This window comes from Oncorhynchus tshawytscha, unplaced genomic scaffold (genome assembly GCF_018296145.1).
Source record: "Oncorhynchus tshawytscha isolate Ot180627B unplaced genomic scaffold, Otsh_v2.0 Un_contig_1741_pilon_pilon, whole genome shotgun sequence".
Classification (NCBI taxonomy): domain Eukaryota; kingdom Metazoa; phylum Chordata; class Actinopteri; order Salmoniformes; family Salmonidae; genus Oncorhynchus; species Oncorhynchus tshawytscha.
This window is the reverse complement of record NW_024609808.1, coordinates 131,714-155,034: the sequence shown is the minus strand read 5'-3', so window position 1 is coordinate 155,034 and position 23,321 is coordinate 131,714. Positions and strand designations below refer to the sequence as shown.

Genomic DNA, 23,321 nt, shown 5'->3' with positions numbered 1-23,321 from the left:
GTGCCTTGCGAAAGTATTCGGCCCCCTTGAACTTTGCAACCTTTTGCCACATTTCAGGCTTCAAACATGGCACCCCAGAATAATTTTGCACGCCCAATTTTTCAGTTTTTGATTTGTTAAAAAAGTTTGAAATATCCAATAAATGTCGTTCCACTTCATGATTGTGTCCCACTTGTTGTTGATTCTTCACAAAAAATACAGTTTTTATCTTTATGTTTGAAGCCTGAAATGTGGCAGAAGGTCGCAAAGTTCAAGGGGGCCGAATACTTTCGCAAGGCACTGTATCTGTCTGTGTGTGAGTGTGTTTCTCTGTGCAGGGTAAAGAACTCCACTTGTACTACTAAGAACATATATATTACCTTTCTATGCCCTATGTGTCTAATTGGATGGACGCTGTACCTGAAACTGACTATGCAGACTATGTAGCGGAGAAGGAAGTGTATCATTGTCTCTGCAGTGCGAGAGCATACCTTTCTTTTGTCACCTCAAAATAACCCTACTGCATGACACACACACACACACACACACACACACACACACACACACACACACACACACACGCACACACACACACACACACACACACACACACACACAGCTCACAGGAACACACACACACACACATACACACACACACACGTAGAAAGCTCACAGGAACACACACACACACGCACACACACACACACACACACAAGCTTACACAGACAGACGTCATCGGGGAAAGATTCTGAACCAGACGCATGTTTCAGTGTAACTGTTTACCTCAGTGAGGAGGACTCGGTGGAAACTGACAAAACTGTTGGATTCTGTCCCTCATTTCCTCCTCTGTATATATTTGATTTCCATTTAGAGGAAGAAAAAAGTCACTTATTTTGCATTCCTCAGCTGTGTGCATGGTAGTGGTAGGATAAATGCTTTCAAATTACACTCTTAATGAAACACACACACACACACGACTTCCCCATAAACAATCGGAACTGTATACACACACAGGAACCATTTGTGGTCGGCTGAGGTTTCCCCTCCGTAGGGGGAAGAGGAAATTGGATACACGCAGAGACACAAAGAGGAGTGACACTTTGTAAACAGAGGGCAATGTTGTTTACCTTTCCCAGGAGCACGACCACCGCCTGGCGGAACCGGAGCCGCTGGAACACAAAGAGGTCGTAAGCTGCTGATACGGCCAGCACCGTGACTCCCTGCTCCTTCCACAGCATGCTGGACGCTGCGCAGACCAGGCTCCCCAGCAGCCACATCCACGTCCAGGCTCGGAGTCTACCACAGCCCCTGGTCTGACAGTCCCTAGAAGAGGCCGTGTAGGCCGAGCGGAGCCCGCAGTGCCTTGTGTAACAGAGAAGAGACAAGAGGAACAGCAGTGCCGCACCGACGTCGGCCCTCCCCACCACCCCCGCCACGGCTTCCGTGTGCACCGGGTGGGAGGCGAAGAGGAGCCCCACCAGAAGACTCCACGGACCTCCCCCCAGGAGGGGGCGACAGAGAGCAGTGAAAAGGCCTGTGACAGCCCCGTGGAGGCCCATGTTGACCAGGTGGTAGCCCCAGGGGCGCAGGCCGCCCAGGGCGTGGTTGAGGCGGAAAGAGAGGGTGCAGAGGGGTCGGAAAGACTTGTGGCTGCCGCTGTGGGTGAGCAGGGTGCCCCAGAAGTCATCATACAGGACGTTGGTCCACGGGGTCTCGGGGAGAAGGTCCTGGTTGGTCTTGATCGCACGGCTGTCGGAGAGAGAGAGAGAGAAAGAGAGAGAAAGAGGAGGGTCAGTGTCAGTTTGGATACCATTTAGATGAACAGGGGTTTTCAGTCAGAGAGCGAGATAAAGTGGTAGTCATTGATGTAGCGACCATGAGAGAATGGCGCAGATGAACCTTGATGTGATAATAACTGTGATGGATGGAGCATGGTGTGAACACACACACACACTTTGTCAGGTGATTATTGGCCCCTGAGGCCTCTCCACTATCTCACAATTAACACATAATTAAGGCGAACACATGTACACTAACAGACTGTGACAAACGAGATGATTCACCCCAGAGACATCAAACTCTACATGATGAATGATTTTAACCACTAACACAACAGCTTCCTGGAAGAGTCAGTCAAAGACTTGCAGGACATGAACCATATTCTGCAGCTAGCTCAATCAACACAGTCTATCTACCACAGACCATACTGTAGCTAGCTCAATCAACACAGTCTATCTACCACAGACCATACTGTAGCTAGCTCAATCAACACAGTCTATCTACCACAGACCATACTGTAGCTAGCTCAATCAACACAGTCTATCTACCACAGACCATACTGTAGCTAGCTCAATCAACACAGTCTATCTTCCACAGACCATACTGTAGCTAGCTCAATCAACACAGTCTATCTACCACAGACCATACTGTAGCTAGCTCAATCAACACAGTTTATCTACCACAGACCATACTGTAGCTAGCTCAATCAACACAGTCTATCTACCACAGACCATACTGCAGCTAGCTCAATCAACACAGTCTATCTACCACAGACCATACTGTAGCTAGCTCAATCAACACAGTCTATCTACCACAGACCATACTGCAGCTAGCTCAATCAACACAGTCTATCTACCACAGACCATACTGTAGCTAGCTCAATCAACACAGTCTATCTACCACAGACCATACTGTAGCTAGCTCAATCAACACAGTCTATCTACCACAGACCATACTGCAGCTAGCTCAATCAACACAGTCAATCTACCACAGACCATACTGTAGCTAGCTCAATCAACACAGTCTATCTACCACAGATCACAACCATTAGCTTTATCAGTGATAGCCTTAGATAGTGGTGGTGTCTGATGTGAAATACATGTCTTATTTGGAGAGTAAAATAAGTGTTTGTATACATTGCTTCATCTAAGCTAAATGCATTAAAAATGAGGCATAATGTATACTGTCAGTACACACAAACTAACAGTCAGTTTTTGGGGATTAGATAAGACGTATGTTAAAAATGGGACACTATAAACCTAAGAAGACACTGGTCTTTACTGCAGTAGTCTAATATGTAGAGTCCTGACTATTAGTGTGATGGAGGAGAGGGCCACCACTTGTTCACCATAGTTGCTATGACAGACGTGGCAATTAGTGTTGACGTTCCAGATACTCTGTTCCCTTATCACAGAACAACAGAGTCTGAACCTGATATATCACTTGGTGTGTGTGTGTGTGTGTGTGTGTGTGTGTGTGTGTGTGTGTGTGTGTGTGTGTGTGTGTGTGTGTGTGTGTGTGTGTGTGTGTGTGTGTGTGTGTGTGTGTGTGTGTGTGTGTGTGTGTGTGTGTGTGTGTGTGTGTGTGTGTGTGTGTGTGTGTGACACCATGTCCCTATATGTGGGTACTTATTATGTTGGGTTCATTTTGATCCAGTGGCGACCCTCTCTGTCTCACGGTTTGTTTGACTTGGGGGGCTCCGTTTTTCTCAAGCGCCAGTCAAACATTGTGTTTGAGTAAAAGAGATTGGACCGGGCACAGCTCAGGACTTCCTTTGTGAGGAGATTAGGACTCGGTGCCAGCACAAGGACTAGATGAATTAGAATGAGAGAGAGAGAAAGAGAGAGAGAGAGAGAGAGAGAGGAGAGAGAGAGAGAGAGGGAGAGGGAGGAGATAGAGAGAGAGAGAGAGAGAGATAGAGAGAGAGAGAGAGAGAGAGGAGAGAGAGAGAGATAGGGAGGGAGAAATAGAGAGAGAGAGAGAGAGAGAGAGGGAGAGAGAGAGAGATAGGGAGGGAGAAATAGAGAGAGAGAGAGAGAGAGAGAGAGAGAGAGAGAGAGAGAGAGAGAGAGAGATAGGGAGGGAGAAATAGAGAGAGAAATAGAGAGAGAGAGAGAGAGAGAGAGAGAGAGAGAGAGAGAGAGAGAGAGATAGAGATAGAGAGAGAGGGGTCAGGAAAGACAGCAGGAGAAAGCGAGATGAGAGAGAATGAGGGAAAGTGACATGATAAGATGTGGAGAAAGGAGAGTGATGGGAGAGAGAGTGAAATGTCTAGAGCGAGAGATCCAGAGAGACGTAACAGTAGAGAGAGAGAGAGAGAGAGAGACAGAGAGAGAGAGAGAGAGAGAGAGAGAGCTCTGATGTGGTAGTTCATCCCCATGGCAGTGGGTTAGTCTGTATTTTCTCCCTTTCTCTCCCTCTCTCCTCCAGCTGCACACACATCATGTTTTAGACGGTTGGAACTCTGTGTACCTTTGTTAATCACACCCATTCACCATCTAGGCTACCCCCTTCTCTCCTCCTCTCCTCTGTACTTACCCACAACCCATCGCTCCTGTATCCTCACTTCCATAAAATTAACACAATAAAAAAAGGATACATTTTTTCAAAAGAACACCCCTTTTATTATTTTAAATTGAGGGGAGAGAGTGCCCGTCAGCCTAAGAGAGTGCCCCCCCCTCCTCACGTACGACAGTAGAATACAAAAGAGCCCTCTCTAAGTCAGTCGCTCCGGGAGACCACTCTATCCCACTTCAGAGACAGGGACAATGAAGCCATCAGCACAGCCAGTCAGCACTACTGTCACTCTCCTCCTTCAATATCTAGGCAGCATCCTTAATGACCAGGGTCTCTGTTCAAAAGTAGTGCACTATGTAGGGAATAGGGTCTCATTTGCGACGGATCCCTATAGCTCCTGTCCAGACCCTTACAGCCAGCAGAAATGGGGAGAGAAAAGCGGAAGTGGGGGAAGTAGGGGGTCTGATTTAAATATTTTAATGATTTATCTCCGGTGAGGATTGAGACGTAGACGGGCCAAGACTCAGGAGAGGTTAAAGGGTGGCTACACTGGAGCTTGTTAGTGTACTACTTAATGCAAGACCCAAACACACACACACAGTAACGTTGGCACAAAAATATAGGGTAGAACAAATACAGTATTAATATGAATTAACCTGTGGGAAAACAGGTAGTAAAGATACACTAGTATGATCCGAGATGAATCCTGTACAAACTGAGTGATGAGATAAGATGATGTGGAGCAGGGAATACTTAGGAATTGGCCGTATTCCGTCTTCCTCCCTCCCAGCCCCGTCCGTCTCTCAGCAGTGCAGAGCCTGAGAAACTGACGCTTGTTTTTCCCATTGACAAAACAATCCTGGGAAACTGAGGAATTCTCCCTCTCTGCCTCACGCGACGACAGGCTGTACTGAGCTCTGAGGTCAGCACAGACACAAAGTGGTGAGGGAGAAATGAACCATTTGATGTATAGTACAGTAATTAACATTTGATTTATAGTACACTAATGAAACATCCACACCAGTTTAGCCAGCCATTCATAACATACTAATGAACATCATCACTCATCAGCAAATCTGCTATTATTTGTCTTATGAATGAATTAGAGGAAGTTTTGATTGCTGAACTGAAGGAGAAAGCTGTGGTGAGACTGAGAGAGGCTCGGATTTAGTGTCAGTGTTGATTGCTGTGATGTGGACTGAGCCAGCAGTGTGTATTAGACAAGGACCCACATTCACAAAGCATCTCAGAGTAGGAGTGCTGATCTAGGATCAGGTCCACACCTGTCAACATTCACCTTTTGCTACTATCCATGTCAAGTCTACGCATGCAGTTTGATGCACACATTTGATCAATCAGAAGTATAGACCACACAGAACACAGAACGCACTGCAACTGCCTCTGTAACACAATGCTGCAAGGAAAACGCAGCGTTCCATTGGAAATGAATGTACTTCTGCTGTACAAAAATATCATGCTGCTGTCGGTGTGATCGAGGTGTAAGGCTGTAGTGATTAAGTTAAGACTCCAGACCGAGGTAAACATGCTGACCCAGCCAGACTGGAGAGAGGGGAGACACTCTGCTATCTAGTTAGTAAACACACCCACACATACACACACACATATATGGTTACCCTCACATGCACACATATGAAAGTGTGCTCACAAATGCACACAAACACACAAGTACACGCATCAACCCCAGTGACCCCGACACACCTGCTGTGTTTAGATCTGGGGATGGATTAGCCTTTAGTGTACGTTCCTCTTTATGTCCCCATAAAACAAACAGGGGACATTCATCAATATCTCGTTGCTAAACACTCCACTCCAGCCTTCTGTAAATATTTGGTCCTCCGGCCAGCCTGAATGTCTACAGAGTGTATTGTCCTGCACATGGACCACTGATGAATCCCAATGTGTACAGAGTTGTGGTATAGAGTCACATGACTTGGACTCGAGTCTGACACCAGGCACAAATTTGATGACTTGAGACTCGACTTGATAGAAAATAAAATAACTTCAGGCTTGACTTAGACTTGGAGCTTCAAGACTCGGGACTCGACTTTGACTTGAGACTGAGACTTGAAATGATCTGGCCAAGTTTTGTAATGTTTTGTCACTCATTTTGTGGCACAGAGTCTATGTGGATTAGAGGCAGAGGCAGTAGCCACAGAGGCAGTAGCCACAGAGGCAGTAGCCACAGAGGCAGTAGCCACAGAGGCAGTAGCCACAGAGGCAGTAGCCACAGAGGCAGTAGCCACAGAGGCAGTAGCCACAGCATCTCGCTTGCAAAGAAACCTGCAACAGATTAGCTAGTGAAACTCACACGCGGCACTCTGATTGGACCAGCAAACTGTAAATCAACACAGGTTGAGTGGTGAACTAGCGAACAGATTGCTGATTTGCTGAACAGCTATAGGATCCTTCTTATGCTCTCTGTCTGTCTGTCTGTCTGTCTGTCTGTCTGTCTGTCTGTCTGTCTGTCTGTCTGTCTGTCTGTCTGTCTGTCTGTCTGTCTGTCTGTCTGTCTGTCTGTCTGTCTGTCTGTCTGTCTGTCTGTCTGTCTGTCTGTCTGGCTGGCTGGCTGTCTGGCTGGCTGGCTGTCTGGCTGGCTGGCTGGCTGGCTGGCTGGCTGGCTGGCTGGCTGGCTGGCTGGCTGGCTGTCTGTCAAATTATTTCCAGCCTGGCCACAAAGTCCCAACATCAAGCTTTATAATACCGCCATCTGGCCAACTCTATTAGATTTCCCTCCCCTTATGGCGAACAAGGCCAGCTAATTAACCACATAGATAGAGCTGAGATGGACAGACAGCCTATTCACACTATGCTAATCACAGAGCCAAAGGGAAATAACTCCCATCTCTGTGTTTGTGCATGTGTGTGTGTGTGTGTGTATTGGTAAAGTAATAAAGAGCTTCCCACATTAATGAGTGAAGCTTCCATATGTAACAGCTGATAAAAATCTACCTCCACACCATTATCATCCCTATTTGATTTGTTTCCCAGGCTTTGTGCTTGAGTGGGAGAGTTCACTGAGTGGACAAAACATTAGAACACCTTCCTAATATTGAGTTGCACCCCTCCCCGTTTTGCCCTCAGAACAGACTCAATTCATGGGGGCATGGACTCTACAAGGTGCTGAAAGCGTTCCACAGGGATGCTGGTCCATGTTGACTCCAATGCTTCCCACAGTTGTGTCAAGTTGGCTGGATGTCTTTTGGGTGGTGGACCATTCTTGATACACACAAAAAACCCAGCCGTGTTGCAGTTGTTGACACAAACCGGTGCGCCTGGCACCTACTACCATACCCTGTTCAAAGACACGTAAATATTTCACCCTCTGAATGGCACACCTTCACAATCCATGAATCAATTGTCTCCAGGCTTAAAAATCCTTCTTTAACCTGTCTCCTCCACATCATCTACACTGATTGAAGTGGATTTAACAAGTGACATCAATAAGAGATCATAGCTTTCACCTGGATTCACCTGGTCAGTCTATGTCATTGAAAAAGCTGGTGTTCATCATGTTTTGTATACTCGGTGTATATAGGGATTGGGCAATAAACAGCTATGGCTTTACACATTAAAATGAGCAGCCTCCCTACTGAACGGATGATAAAGCCTGTCTGAACCATCTATCTATTGTACAACCCACAACAACCATCTATCTATTCTACACCCCCACAACAACCATCTACCTCTTTTACACCCCCACAACAACCATCTCTCTATTTTACACCCCCACAACAACCATCTATCTATTGTACACTCCCACAGCAACCATTTATCTATTGTACACCCCCACAACAACCATCTCTCTATTTTATACCCCCACAACAACCATCTATCTATTGTACACTCCCACAGCAACCATTTATCTATTTTACACCCCCACAACAACCATCTATCTATTGTACACAACCATCTATCTATTGTACACTCCCACAGCAACCATCTATCTATTGTACACCCCCACAACAACCATCTATCTATTCTACACCCCCACAACAACCATCTATCTATTCTACACCCCCACAACAACCATCTATCTATTGTACACCCCCACAACAACCATCTATCTATTCTACACCCCCACAACAACCATCTATCTATTGTACACCCCCACAACAACCATCTATTGTACACCCCCACAACAACCATCTATCTATTCTACACCCCCACAACAACCATCTATCCAGTCTCCAATAAAACACATGGCAGAGATGCACCTCTTCAATCCATTGAATAAAGAGTTCTGTCCATCCACTACAGTTAAAATGTCATTCAGCTCTACACGCATGCTTCGGCCTCAATAACAAAAGCCCTTTTAATTCAATAGATCTTTGAAGTTACTTGAGTTAACTGATGGATTTCTCCTTTGGTTCTGCCTTGGTGGACTGGCCCAAACTCAAGTCGCAGGGGCCATATCACCTCTCTCTGAGTTAAACCAATCCTAACAGGATTAGAGAGTGATTATAGACCCTCAGTGTTTTAGGGATGTTGCCCAGAGGGCAGAGGTCAACCTATAATCTGATTAAAGCTCTCTGGACTCGACTGGGGTAGGGTGGTGATAGTGTGCGTGGTGGGCGGAATTTTGTGTGTGTGTTGGGGGGGAGGGGGGCAGGGGTAAATCTGTATGTATGTGTGTGTGTGTGTGTGTGTGTGACATTCCTTATTCCTAGTTGTGACTTGTGCATAGGCACACACATAAAACACGGGCACAGTGGCATTTTAAAGTTGAAGCAGCAGAATAGGTATTCCAAACACGAGCACTAAGTCTTAATGGTAAGTACAGAGGCACAGGCTAAGCCAAGTGAATGACCCAGCTTGCTAAAGAAGAACCCTGTTGTCTCTTCACCCGGGTTGACAGACAGACTGGACTGAGGCTGTTGGGAGGGAGGCCATTGTTGCCTAGCCTACTGGAAAAGACTTCTCTGGCAAAGCCCTGGTCCAGACTGCTTCACTGGCTGTCTGGTCTGCGGTTTGGTGTGTGCATGTGTCCGACACAGTCGTCATATATCTGGGGGTGAGGGGGGGTATCAACTCACGCACGCACACACACATGCAAAACATACACACACACGCAAGCACACATACGCATGCAAACACACACACAAACACACACAGCAGAGAGAAGAGGGCAGATGGAGGCCTTTGATTGATGGGGCTGCCACAGAGTACCACCTACTTCTCAGACATTTATTTTGGCTGGCCACTCAGCAGAATACTGAGAGCCCTTTACACAAAGCCCACATATCTTCACCATTAGCATAGCAACATTAGTATAGTCACTCTCCAGCTAGCATATTAGGTTCCCTGAATGTATTATCTAGGTTGCAATCCTCTCTCTTTCTCTTTTTTTTCTCTCTCTCTCTCTCTCTCTCTCTCTCTCTCTCTCTCTCTCTCTCTCTCTTTCTCTCTCTCTCTCTCTCTCTCTCTCTCTCTCTCTCTCTCTCTCTCTCTCTCTCTCTCTCTCTCTCTCTCTCTCTCTCTCTCTCTCTCTCTCTCCTCCCCTTCTTCTCCATGTTGTATGTTTCTGTACTCTCTCACAGTCTTCCTTTCCTTATCATCATCCCCTTACATCATACATCATACTGTAACTCTGGTGGTGTTTATATATCTAATAACCCACAAGTCAGGAAGTGGCAAGGCGTGGGTGTGTCTAAACATCTCACGTCAACAAGACGCGGGCAGAACAATACCCTCTCCAGTCATGCCATAACATTTTCCCACAGTCTGACCCACACTGGTATAAACACTCAGTAGAGAAATCCATAAAGGCACACTGACACAATTATTAATGCATCACAAATGGCACCCTATTTCACATATAGTTCACTTCTTTTAACCAGAGCCCTATTGGCCCTGGTCAAAATATTATATTTGAATTATTATAGGGAATAGGGTGCCCTTTGGGGCGCAGCCACTTTCTGAGGGCCAAGAGCACTAGGATGGGTTTATTTTTAGATTATTAGATTAGTCCAGCCTCTCTCTCTGGTTTCCTGGTTTGTGTGAAATGTGAAATTAATTTGTGTGTTGGCGGCCAACTCCGACACATGGTTGTTTGTCTTCTCAAAGGATGGAATGTTAAATGATAAACTGCTCTTGGATGCTAATCAAAAGACAGCATAGTGTAGTTGATGCGTGGGGAGAAAGACAGGGGACTGCACATTTGACAGTGTTTTAGCTATAGGCTGACATTTCAGCTAGTCTTGCAGGAATGAAATAACAGTCATTCAAATGATATGTACAGTATTGTCTATATATTTAAACCATTAGTCTAACCTATATTAGTCTAACCTATATTAGTCTAATCTATATTAGTCTAACCTATATTAGTCTAACCTATATTAGTCTAACCTATATTAGTCTAACCTATATTAGTCTATGTTACGTCCCCAGTTTCTGTGTGTGGTTTGTTATGTGTGTGTTTCAGGATGGCTTCCTGAAATCCCCCAAGCAGCTGATTGGTCGACTCCATGGCTAATTGGAGCTTACCCCGCCCCCTCGTCAAGTAACATCTGTATCCGATTAGACTCCTTCTGAAGCTATATTAAAGCCAGTGTTCTGTTCAGGAGAGAGATTAATTGCAAAAAGATCGTAATTGAGAGAAAGAGCATTGCTGAGAGAGGAGGCTGATGTCTATGGGTTATATACTGTGTTGGTTGTTCTCAGTGGGAGTTCATTGCTGAGAGATGATTGCTGAAAGATGATTGCTGAATGATGATTGCTGAAAGATGATTGCTGAAAGATGATTGCTGGAAGATGATTGCTGAAAGATGATTGCTGAAAGATGATTGCTGGAAGATGATTGCTGAAAGATGATTGCTGAAAGATGATTGCTGAAAGATGATTGCTGGAAGATGATTGCTGAAAGATGATTGCTGAAAGATGATTGCTGAAAGATGATTGCTGGAAGATGATTGCTGAAAGATGATTGCTGAAAGATGATTGCTGGAAGATGATTGCTGGAAGATGATTGCTGAGAGAGGAGGTTGATGGCTGAGGGTTATATCATGTTGGTTGTTGCTAACAGAGTTGTTATGTACTATGTTAGCTGTTGTTGGGAGCAGCTTTGGTATGTTCTGTGTTTGTTGCTTTGTCAGAGCTTTTGGAGGACTAACGAGTCAAAAGACTTGACTCTGAATTCTGAGTTGTCTTCAGCTGACACACAAACACACACACACACACAACTCCTCCTGTGTCACAGGACACTGTGTCCAACTCTGTGTGTATCTCATCCTCCAGATCGTTCACATCTTCGTCAGAGCCATGATATCAATAATGTTAATCATGTGTATGATCAAAAGACTCCACAACACATTATTCATCAGTATCACTGCCGCCCAGCTGTTTTCACTAATACCTTAGTACTGGATGCAGTGGTGATTAACATTCATTATCCCTCTGTGTCCACGTCCCTCCCCACTACTACAACCCATTACAGGGGCTTTAAAGCTGCCATCTCCAACAACCGATCCGGAGGAAAATATGTATTTCCGGATGGCTTTTTGCTTCAAAAGAAGCACTGCTGGAGGAAGGCGCCAGGAAGTGGATGTCTCCTCTTTGTCAGAGGGGGCTCCTTTCATGTCCCGTAAAACATGTTTCCTGATTAGCAGCAAGGCCACAGCACAGCCAGGGCCAAGGACTCTGCACAGGGCACCTGCCAGGGCGGCAGGTAGCCTAGCAGTTAGAGCGTTGGGCCCGTGCCGACAAGGTGGAAATCTGTCGATGTGCCCTTGAGCAAGGCACTGAACCCTAATTTGCTCCAGGGGCGCCATACTGCTATCCGGTGTACGTGACCATTAAACAGTACAGTGCATGAAACTAGGACACAGTCTTTGAATATTCTTTCACTTTTCAAATGCCAATTGGACATGAACAAAATGTTTCTACCTCTCAAGATGCTTGTAGACGTCGAGTGTTGAAATGGTCCTAAAATAGACTTATTTTAGTTATCATGTGGGAGTGTCATGTTAAAGTAATGAGTAGCTCATTTCCTTGCTACAGGCCTAACAAAAGCAGTGTAGAGTGGCTGTTTTGTGACTTTCCCAGTGTTACATTTTAGGTAGGAGGTATGATCTGGTGAAGATAATCAGTGAGAGTGAGGGTCCATCATCTATATTTCAGCAGATCAATCCCGCTGCCATTATCTTCACCACAGAGCCTGATTGATCAGCTACGTTAGCCAGCTGCATCCAACCAAACGGGACCGGATGATAGGCTAATGCCATGTCCTCCGTGCCACCTCAGCTAAAAGGGGTCCGGGACCCTCCCGCTTGTCCGCTCGGTGACTGATGATGTCTATAAACAGTCCTGAGGAGTCCTCAGCCACACGAAGAAGAGGGGACAGGAAATCAATAGCTAATAAAGTAATGCCCCTGGGATGTGTTCTCTAAAGGCAAAACCAGATAGAATACACAGTGGAATACAGCACTGGGATGAAGGACTAGGGAGCAGAACTTCGCACCCTATAAAACCCTGGATTCATTCGATTGTCCAATCTGCAGTTGCCATATTCATTTTTGGTCAAATAAATTAATGGTGTACGCATTGATTTTTTCAAATGCTTCATTTAAGTTCTTTTAAAGAGCCTTTTTAACTGTCATAGCCCATCAGACCCCAAAATATAAGCTTGCTTTACGCCAATGTTTGTAATTAAAGTAAATATAAACAAACACTAAAGCCTCAAAACATGGTTCAAACTATAATGTTGATATCATACAGTTGGAGTCGGAAGTTTACATACACTTGGGTTGGAGTCATTAAAACTCATTTTTCAACAACTCCGCAAAGTTCTTGTTAACAAACTATAGTTTTGGTCCTAAGTAGGTTAGGACTTCTACTTTGAGCATGACACAAATAATTTTCCCAACAATTGTTTACAGACAGATTATTTCACTTATTATTCACTGTATCACAATTCCAGTGGGTCAGAAGTTTACATACACTAAGTTGACTGTGCCTTTAAACAGCTTGGAAAATTCCAGAAAATTATGTCATGGCTTTAGAAGCTTCTGATAGGCTAATTGACATCATTTGAGTCAATTGGAGGTGTACCTGTGGTATTCAAGGCCTGATGAAGACAGCTTGGCTGTCGAAACGTTGGTAATTACATTTTTGCATCTGAGCTCCTAGAGTGTGCGGCTCTCTTTTATTTTCAGGTATTCAAGGCCTACCTTCAAATTCAGGGCCTCTTTGCTTGACATCATGGGAAAATCAAAAGAAATCAGACAAGACCTCAGAAACAAAATTGTAGACCTCCACAAGTCTGGTTCATCCTTGGGAGCAATTTCCAAATGCTTGAAGGTTCCACGTTCATCTGTACAAACAATAGTATGCAAGTATAAACACCATGGGACCACCCAGCCGTCATACCGCTATAAACACCATGGGACCACCCAGCCGTCATACCCCTCAGGAAGGAGACGCGTTCTGTCTCCTAGAGATGAACGTACTGTCACGACTTCCGCCGCAGTTGGTCCCTCTCCTTGTTCGGGCGGCGTTCGGCGGTCGACGTCACCGGCTTTCTAGTCACCACCGATCCATGTTTCATTTTCGTTTCGTTTTGTCTTCATTGTACACACCTGGTTTCCATTCCATAATCAGTGTTCCTTATTTAACCCTCTGGCTTCCCATTTTGTTTTGTGCGTGATTGTCACTGTCAAGTGGTTTCATTTATGTGCTCTGGATATTTATGTTTATCCTTGTTGGAACATTGTTGATATTGAGTAAAGCTAAGATTTTTACTCATACCTGTGTCCTGCGCCTGACTCCGCCTTATCCATTCACCTAGAACACTGACACGTACTTTGGAGCGAAAAGTGCAAATCAATCCCAGAACAACAGCAAAGGACCTTGTGAAGATGCTGGAGGAAACAGGTACAATAGTATTTATATCCACAGTAAAACAAGTCCTATATCTACATAACCTGAAAGGTCGCTCAGCAAGGAAGAAGCCACTGCTCCAAAACCACCATAAAAAAGCCAGACTACGGTTTGCAACTGCACATGGAGAAATGTCCTCTGGTCTGATATAAAAACAATAGAACTGTTTGGCTATTTTGACCATCGTTATGTTTGGAGGAAAAAGGGGGAGACTTGCAAGCCGAAGAACACCATCCCAACCATGAAGCACAGGGGTGGAAGCAGGAGGGACTGGTGCACTTCACAAAATAGATGGCATCATGAGGTGGAAAATTAGGTGAATATATTGAAGCAACATCTCAGATATCAGTCAGGAAGTTAAAGCTTGGTCTCAAATGCGTCTTCCAAATGGACAATGACCCCAAGCATATTTCCAAAGTTGTGGCAAAATGGCAACAAAATCAAGGTATTGGAGTGGTCATCACAAAGCCCTGACCTCAATCCCGTAGAAAATGTGTGGGCAGAACTGAAAAAGCCTGTGTGAGCAAGGAGGCCTACAAACCTGACCAACTTATTGCGGGAAGCTTGTGGAAGGCTACCCAAAACGTTTGACCCAAGTTAAAAAATGTAAAGGCAATCCTACCAAATATTAATTGATTGTATGTAAACTTCTGACCCACTGGGAATGTGATGAAAGAAATAAACGCTGAAATAAATCATTCTCTCTACTATTCTGATATTTCACATTCTTAAAAGAAACTGATAATCCTAGTTGACCTAAAACAGGGAATTTTTACAAGGATTAAATGTCAGGAATTGTGAATTCTGTAAAAAGTGAGTTTAAATATATTTGGCTACGGTGTATGTAAACTTCTGACTTCAACTGTATATGGTCAGTCCATAGCACTGTCTCATTCCATGTGCGCTGTTAGAAATGGCAGCTGTCTGATGAAAAGCCTGTTGGACCCTAACCACCACCACTGCAGCTCTCTGTATGAGACTCTCACCACTAGTTTGAATGATGGATGCTGTGCTGTTGATGGGAGGGGAGACAGGCAGGGTTATCTGAGGTCGCTGAGAGACTGCCTGTGGTTTCCATTCTAATAGCATAGAATCCTGCAAATCCTGTCTGTCTCTGTCTGTCTGTCTGTCTGCCCAGTGCTGTCCTCTGCTTACATAGACTAGTATGTATTTTTAGACCGGTGGGAAAGTTACCTTGATAAACACTCACATAGTTACCTTGATAAACAGTCAAAAAGTGCATCTGTAAATATTCTGGATGGTGAGAAAGTTACTCAGACCAGTGACGGCACTTAGACTTCATGACATCATTTGCACTTTCCCCTAAACCAAAATGTCTTAATAAAGTGTATGCCTGAGAAAGGTAAACTGGTAGTTGTTCCTCTACAAAGCTGATTTACTGTATTTTAATTAGCCCAGCTGGGCTCTTCTTATTATTGGTTCAAACTATAATTGTTATATCATATATGGTCAGTCCTTGCGTCCATAGCTCTGTCTATGAATTTGAGAGTGGTTATATTTCTCCAGCCCCGTCCCTCAGCTTTATACCAAAACCGGCTGGTTCTTGGAGAATGCTTTGTTATTGTTTCAACTGCTGATTGTGCCCTTTAAAAACGTAAAGACGGTGTCAGGGCCCATATTCCTAAAGCATATCAAATTAGGATTGGTGATCTAGGATCAGGTGTCCCTGTCCATGTCATATTCATCATTTTCTAATAGGCAAACCTGATCCTAGATCAGAACTCCTACTTTGAGACTACAGGCCCTGACCTAATATAATATGGGATATTTTATCTTAACCAAACTCCTCCTCTCTCCTCCACATCAAAAACTAAAGGAACAGCTTGCAGTGGGGATATCCATTGTGAAGTATTTCCTCAAGTGTAAGGAGTGTTAAAACATAGTGTAACACTCCACGAGGCATATTACACTTTAAAAAGTCATGAATATCCTGATGTCTGAATGAGAGTAGATTGAAGTGAGACACTGAAGCTGACAGCCTACTCTCACTCTGCACCCCTCCAACACCCCAAAGACCACCAGTAACTGCCCCCATCCCCTCCCCTAGACAGTCTAACGGATCATAAAAGCACTAGGGTGCTCATACTCAACTCAACGAGTGCTGTAACCCCCCACTTGCCTCTAGAGAAGTGCACTTAATAACCCGTGTATGTGGATCTACTTAAGAGGACTCCTCACCCTATAAATATCAGGGCCTCTGTATTAGACCTGTCCTCTATGTTTAGAGAAACGTCTAAATGGGCAGTTTGCTGTGAGTTTTATGGGGTTTCTGGAATACTTGGCTCCACTCAAATCCAGATCAAATTGAATTTAAATGGCCACCCATCGAGGCACCGCAGTCTCCTGCCAACTTTAACACCATAGATCCAACCCAGAACCCACCCATGGAATCCAGCCACCAAACAACCTCAATGCAACCTCTTGTTCACTAGTATGCTCCGGGGGGAAGTTACCCCTACTGTAGGTACAGATCTAGGATGAGCTTCCCATCCCCCAATCCAACCTTAACCACCAGCAGGAAAAATGTTAAAAAGATCAGCGTCTAGGGGCAACTTCACCCTACTAGGAGTAGTACCCCCACTATGACATGGAGGGAATAATTCACAAACAGAACAATGAGGCGGAATCTGAAGTGTTTCGATCCAATTAAGCATCTCAGAGTGGCTCTCATATAGTCTGGACAGTTAATTACAGTATGTGTTTCTGGCTGGCTAATTAGGATTGTTTCCTGTAATAAACAAGGCTTGATTAAAAACTGACACTGCAGTTTCCCCATCCTCGGGCTCAGCATATAAATCACTGTCAGCATACCTCATCCTATTGCTGCTTCTCCTGCTATTGTCTCATCTACTGGGAAAGATTCCACCATTTTCATGATGACACTAATATTGCTACTGCTAGATACCCAGCACTATGACTACCAGCACTCTAGCTAATCACTATTACTATCAACTACCATCTAGCACATCCAGCTACTGCTACTACTGCTACTACCACAACAACTACTACTACTACTACTACTAGTACTACTAGTACTACTACTACTACTACTACTACTACTACTACTACTACTACTACTACTACTGCTACACAACTACTACTAATGCTACTACCTCAACAACTACTAGTATTACTACCACCACTACTACTACTAGTACTACTACTATTACTGCTACTACTGCTACTACTACACAACTACTGCTACTGCAACTAGAATGACTACTACCAGCTACTACTACTACAACCACGACCAAAACTACTACTACTACTACCACAACTACTACTGCTACCACAAATACTCCTACTACCACAATGACTACTACTACTACCAGCTACTACCACCAGCTAATACTACTACTACTACCAGCTACTGCTACCACTACTACTACTACCAGCTACTGCTACTACTACTGCTACTACTACTGCTACTACTACTACCACAACTACTACTACTACCACAACGACTACTACTACCACTACTACTACCAGCTACTACTACTACCAGCTACTACTACCACTACTACTATCACTACTACCACTACTACTACCAGCTACTACTACCACCACTACTACTACCAGCTAATACTACTACTACTACCGGCTACTGCTACTACCAATACTACTACCAATACTACTACTACTACCACACATATTACTACTACTACTACCACAACTAATCCTACTACTACCACAACTACTACTACTACAACTACTCCTACCAGCTACTAGTACTACTACTATTACCACCACAACTACTACTACTACTACCACAACTACTACTACCAGCTACTACTACTACCAATACTACTACTACAACTACCAATACCACTACTACAACTACCAATACCACTACTACTACTACTAATACAACAACTACTACTACTACTACTACTACCACAACTACTACTACTACTACCACAACTACTACTACTACTACTACTACTACTACCACAACTACTACTACTAATACCACAACTACTACTACTACTTCCACAACAACAACTACTACTACCACAATTACTACTACTACTGCTACCAGCTACTACTGCTACCAGCTACTACTACTACTAGATACTGCTACTAATACTGCTACTACTACTACTACTACTACTACCAACACTACTACAACTACCAACACTACTACAACTACCAATACTACTACTACTACTACTACTACTACCACAACTACTACTACGACCACAACTACTACTACTACCCCAACTACTACTACTACTACTACTACTACTACTGCTACCAGCTACTACTACTACCAGCTACTACTGCTACAACTACCAATACTACCACTACTACTACTACAACTACCAATACTACTATAAATACTATTACTACTACCACAACTACTACTACTACTACTACCACAACTACTACTACTACTACCACTACAACTAACAAAAATACTACTACTACTACCACTACTATCACCAATACTACCACTACTACTACTACTACTACTACTACTTCTATCACCACTACTATCAACACTACTACCAATACTACTACTATTTCTTCAACCACCATAATACAGTAGTGCTGTAGTAGTTCTCTCTGGCTCCAGGTGCCAGCCCTCCTCCTCCTCTCCCTCCTCCTCCTCCTCCTCTCCCTCATCTTCTCCTTTCTCCTCCTACTCTCCCTCCTCCTCCTCTCTCTATCCTCCCCACCATCCATCCATCCCGTTGGCCCACTTATGGAAAGCTGGTGGCACAGTGACCTATAAAACTGGCACCTGCAGTAACGACATTATGGAAAACCCCCTTTGAATCAGTCTGGAGGCTTTGAAGTATTGAGGCCAACTAACTGAGACTAACTGAGACAGTGGCTGATAGAAATAGCTCAGAGTAACAGCCAGACTGTGTGTCTTCATGCCTATATCGTGTCTGTCCAGTGTCCAGCAATGACCAATGGTTACAAAACAGACAAGACACAAACACACACAAGCAGACACACACAAGCAGACTTACACACACAAGCAGACTTACACACAGGCAGACACACAGCGAGCCAGCACACCCACCCACACACACACAAAACAAACACACACATGGCACACACACACTCCACACACACAGCACAAAATAAAACCCTGCGAGTCAGGAGCAGGGGAAATGGAGAGAGGGCAGCTTGATTCAATTCATCATTTTCTGAAGTGCTTCCATGACAACAGTATTCCCCCTCTTTTCTCCTCTCCTGGGCACTAGGGGCCCCTGCACAGAGTGGAATAGAGTGGAATCACCACTTGGCAGTCTCTTCCCTGGACCCAGCTGTGTCCACTGTCCTTTGCCAAGGGATCACATCCCTTTTCCCTCGCTGCACGGACAGCCTACGCTACATCATGATCTGAAAGGGTTTGAATTAGTCCAACAGTAATGTAACACACATCTGACTGCCATTTGTTCCACTATAAAGTAACACATTCTACACAATGTGAGACATGAAGGCATGGTACGGTAACATGCCATTTCCTCACCAAGATGAGGGGATTCATGGAGAGCGGTCCATGTTTTATATATAATATACAGATTTACGATATCTGGCCTGTCTTTTGAGAGAAGTCTTCTAGGTCTGTGTCGGAGGGTTGAGACGGGGAAAAGTGTCATTGCTGATGACAAATGGAGCTCTCGATGGAGGATCTGTGTGTTGTGGGCTTAGCCAGGGGAACAGCTAGAGAACAAAGGAGTGTTTTGTCTCAACCTCTCAAGGAGTCGCTTTTGGTTCTACCGCAATTGATGTGTAATCAGAAGTCAAATTAAAACACTGCTATTTCAAGAGAGGAGGTAGATGTATTTTTAGATATAGTGATTCAGATTGGCTCCAAAAATCCCCTGATTCAATCCATGTCACTCAGTCGTTATCAACAACAGTAACACAACTGAGCGTGTACAGCACTCTATGGTCAGACACACTCATACCACGTTTAATTCCCCAGCAGGCTGCGGTAATCGACCATACAGCCCTGTATCAAATCCTCTTTGTGTTTGCTGTGACCACCTCTAACATTCCAACATTAACGGCATCGCGGCGGCCATGGCAGGGCCTCAGTCGAGCCACGACCCCAAACCAAACTTTCTTGTTCTCATACACAGGCTGTGTCAGAAAACCTAACTAGCCGTCACATCCTTGATTCCTCCATCCTTGTTTCCTCCATTCCTCTCAAAGCTCACTGGATGAGAGGATCAAAGGTCCCGCCCTCGAACCTCCGCCTCCAATGAGCTTTGAGAGGAATGAGGAAACCAGGATGGAGGAACAAAGGATTTGACGGCTAGTAATGTTTTCAGACACAGTTCTAAACACAGCACGTGGTCGCCCCGACAACATAAATTACGCCACCAAACCACATCCAAGCGCAATTGATTAAAGAGCCTGAGACGAATAAATGATTACGGCGTCAGAACTCAGCGTAATGGATGTTGAATCTATATCCCCACAGGGGGGTTTAATATTAACCGAGTTTGTCAAACTATCAATGGGTGTTCCAAAAATATAGGCCCGCTTTAAACGCTCTGGGAATATAGCATTATAAAACCATAAAACACATCATATAGAGTAGTAAAACTGTACAATACTCCCTTTGAAATGGGCCATGGGGGCAACTATACATGACATAATACAGTAATCAGAGAAGACATTGTTGTGTATTTATGAAGGACTTTGTTACAAATGACAGTTTGTTTGCAAGTGGGCCTATGTATTATTTGGTTAAGACATGCGATTTACAGTTTTGTCAAGGCACTGTGAAAAAACCCACAGCTTGGTCTACTAATAGCACCACTGATAGAGAAGCATCAGAGAAGAATTGGACACTTCACAGAAACAGAAATAGATCAACCTGTTCTGAGCTCGACTCCCCTGTGAGCACAGCACGGTATGATCAATGTTATTGACCAGAAACACCATGAAGCCTCCAGAAAACCTTCTGACAAAGGCAGAGAGTGGGAGAGAAAGTGGGAAAGGTCATGTCATTACCGGCAAACCACCAACCCCTTCCTCTCTCTGAATGGAGATGGCAGGGATGTCGGGTGGCTGTTTTGTCTTTCCCGCAGATAACACGGTCAATAAGTGCTGTTGATGCAGAAAAAACAGGAGAGGAGACTGAGTGTAGATGAAATCGTCTGGCCTCTGTCGGCTGCTCCCCCGGGTAACGGATGTACTCTGGGTTTCCACGGTGATGAGTAGTGAGCCAGCCTGGGAGAAAGCATCTCTGCTGATTTGGTTGAAACGCAGCCTCACCTGCTTGGTGTGTTGAGTTAGTGCCGCCTCGTGCCAAACCGATCAGCTGAGTGTTATAACTAACTGTGTCTGTTTGTATCAAAAAGGAAGAGATGCATTGTAATCTGGCATCTGCTTTGTATAAAACAGTGTTTCCCCTAGTATTGTCTTTATTGGTGGGTTAAAAAGCCACCAAATCAACATTTACGGCTTCACACTCCAACATAACACTAAATTGAAACCAAAAGCGGCCTATTTCTTTTAAAGCAAGGGACAACAGAGCTGTTATTCAAGCTGTACATTTTCTTATCAAAAAGCAGACACACAGAACAACCCTCTGAATACCAACTGCCTATGTTCTTATCAAACAGTGGAAATGTATAATTCAGGGAGATTCAGTGCAGAAAAACAAAGACGTCAGAGATATGCAGTATCTGTTTTTGATGCTGAATCTGTTCATGACATATAAAATATAGAAAAAGCAATGACTACTGTCATCGCGGATCACGACAATACCTCGCCTATAGCCGCCCACCATGAATATCAAAAAGAGGTGCAACTAATTACATCCCCAGTAGCCCGGGAGAGATAACAACGTCGCCGCCCGTTTTTCTGACTGAGACAATCTGAGGGAAACCACCCCATTATCCAATTCAGAGTCATTCTATTTATCAGAGCAATCAGGTTCACCGTGACTGTCACGGCAACCACAGTGTGTATCACGGCAACTACGTGTGTTTATTTCTAAATCAGATCCCCTTATCTTGACCATCCCCAGGTAGCGTAGCGGTTAAAGCATCCCTCCAATCAGGGCTAGTGATCAGGGAATCACTAGGGCCAGTGATCAGGGAATCACTAGGGCTAGTGATCAGGGAATCACTAGGGCTAGTGATCAGGGAATCACTAGGGCTGGTGATCAGGGAATCACTAGGGCTAGTGATCAGGGAATCACTAGGGCTAGTGATCAGGGAATCACTAGGGCTAACCAAGGGGGAAGTGGTGGCTGATGCCAATGAACCCGTGACGAGTGCAGTACTGACCAGCGCTTAATGGATAGTTATGTTAGTCTGTTGAAGATCAGTGAACTGCACACTGAGCAGGTTTCCCCATTGTAGCAGAATGCATTCTGTAAATAATAGGGTTTGGTGATAGCATCAGCCGAAAAGCACAGATATGATTTTGGAGGAGGACATTACAATTGTGAATGGGGCAGATGCAATGCTGCCTCCCCCAAAAATTCTGCACTGAGCAAATTTCACGTCTACTGAGCGCAAACTTGAACATTGCGAAAATTCTGTGCAACTTCCGCGAGCGTTTGTTGTGAACACTGAGGCTGAACTCGCTTTAAGTTACAGTTTCAACAGTGGCCAAGTAGGCTACTGTGGCTATTTGATCATAATGTAGGCCTATCAGAGTGGTCTACCATCAAAAACCATGGAGAAAATGCATCCCATAACATTTTAACATGGAAATAGCTGTTCTATCATTCAGCCTACAGTAGCAGCCAATGTGTGGTGTTTAATGTAGGTCTACATTCCATGAGACTTTTGGAAAAAAACACGCAGGACTTGACATTAACCTGTTTATCCACTATCATTCAGAAGTGGAGGTGAAGGAAAATGTTGTGTTGTTTGATGCAATAAACCACTTTACAATTATTATTCCCATACCATTATTACAGAGAATTAGACCCTCTGCATATTGGCTACTTAGCTTATTCAAGACCGTCTCAAAATACAACACTGCCTCTTTAAGACATCAAAAAAGCTATTTACTAGAAATAACTGGGCTTGTAACTCACTAACTAGCAAAGAATATGAACAAATGTGCACAGCTGGCCACATGCAGCTCTCAGGAAGCTTAGAGGGAACGTTGGGCAGGTGACACAATGCAGGCAAACCTCCTCA

At 44.4% G+C, this 23,321-nt stretch overlaps 1 protein-coding gene across 2 annotated transcripts in view; it reads right to left on the bottom strand.

Annotated features, from left to right (window-relative positions):
- The window catches only part of LOC112238394 (protein O-mannosyl-transferase TMTC2-like), a 98,770-nt gene that overhangs the window by 55,811 nt on the left and 19,638 nt on the right, over positions 1-23,321 (bottom strand). For both annotated transcript variants that reach the window (XM_042318536.1, XM_042318537.1), the window contains exon 2: positions 1,107-1,728. In XM_042318536.1, coding sequence (XP_042174470.1) covers positions 1,107-1,728 — 622 coding nt within the window. The remainder of the gene's footprint in view (positions 1-1,106; positions 1,729-23,321) is intronic.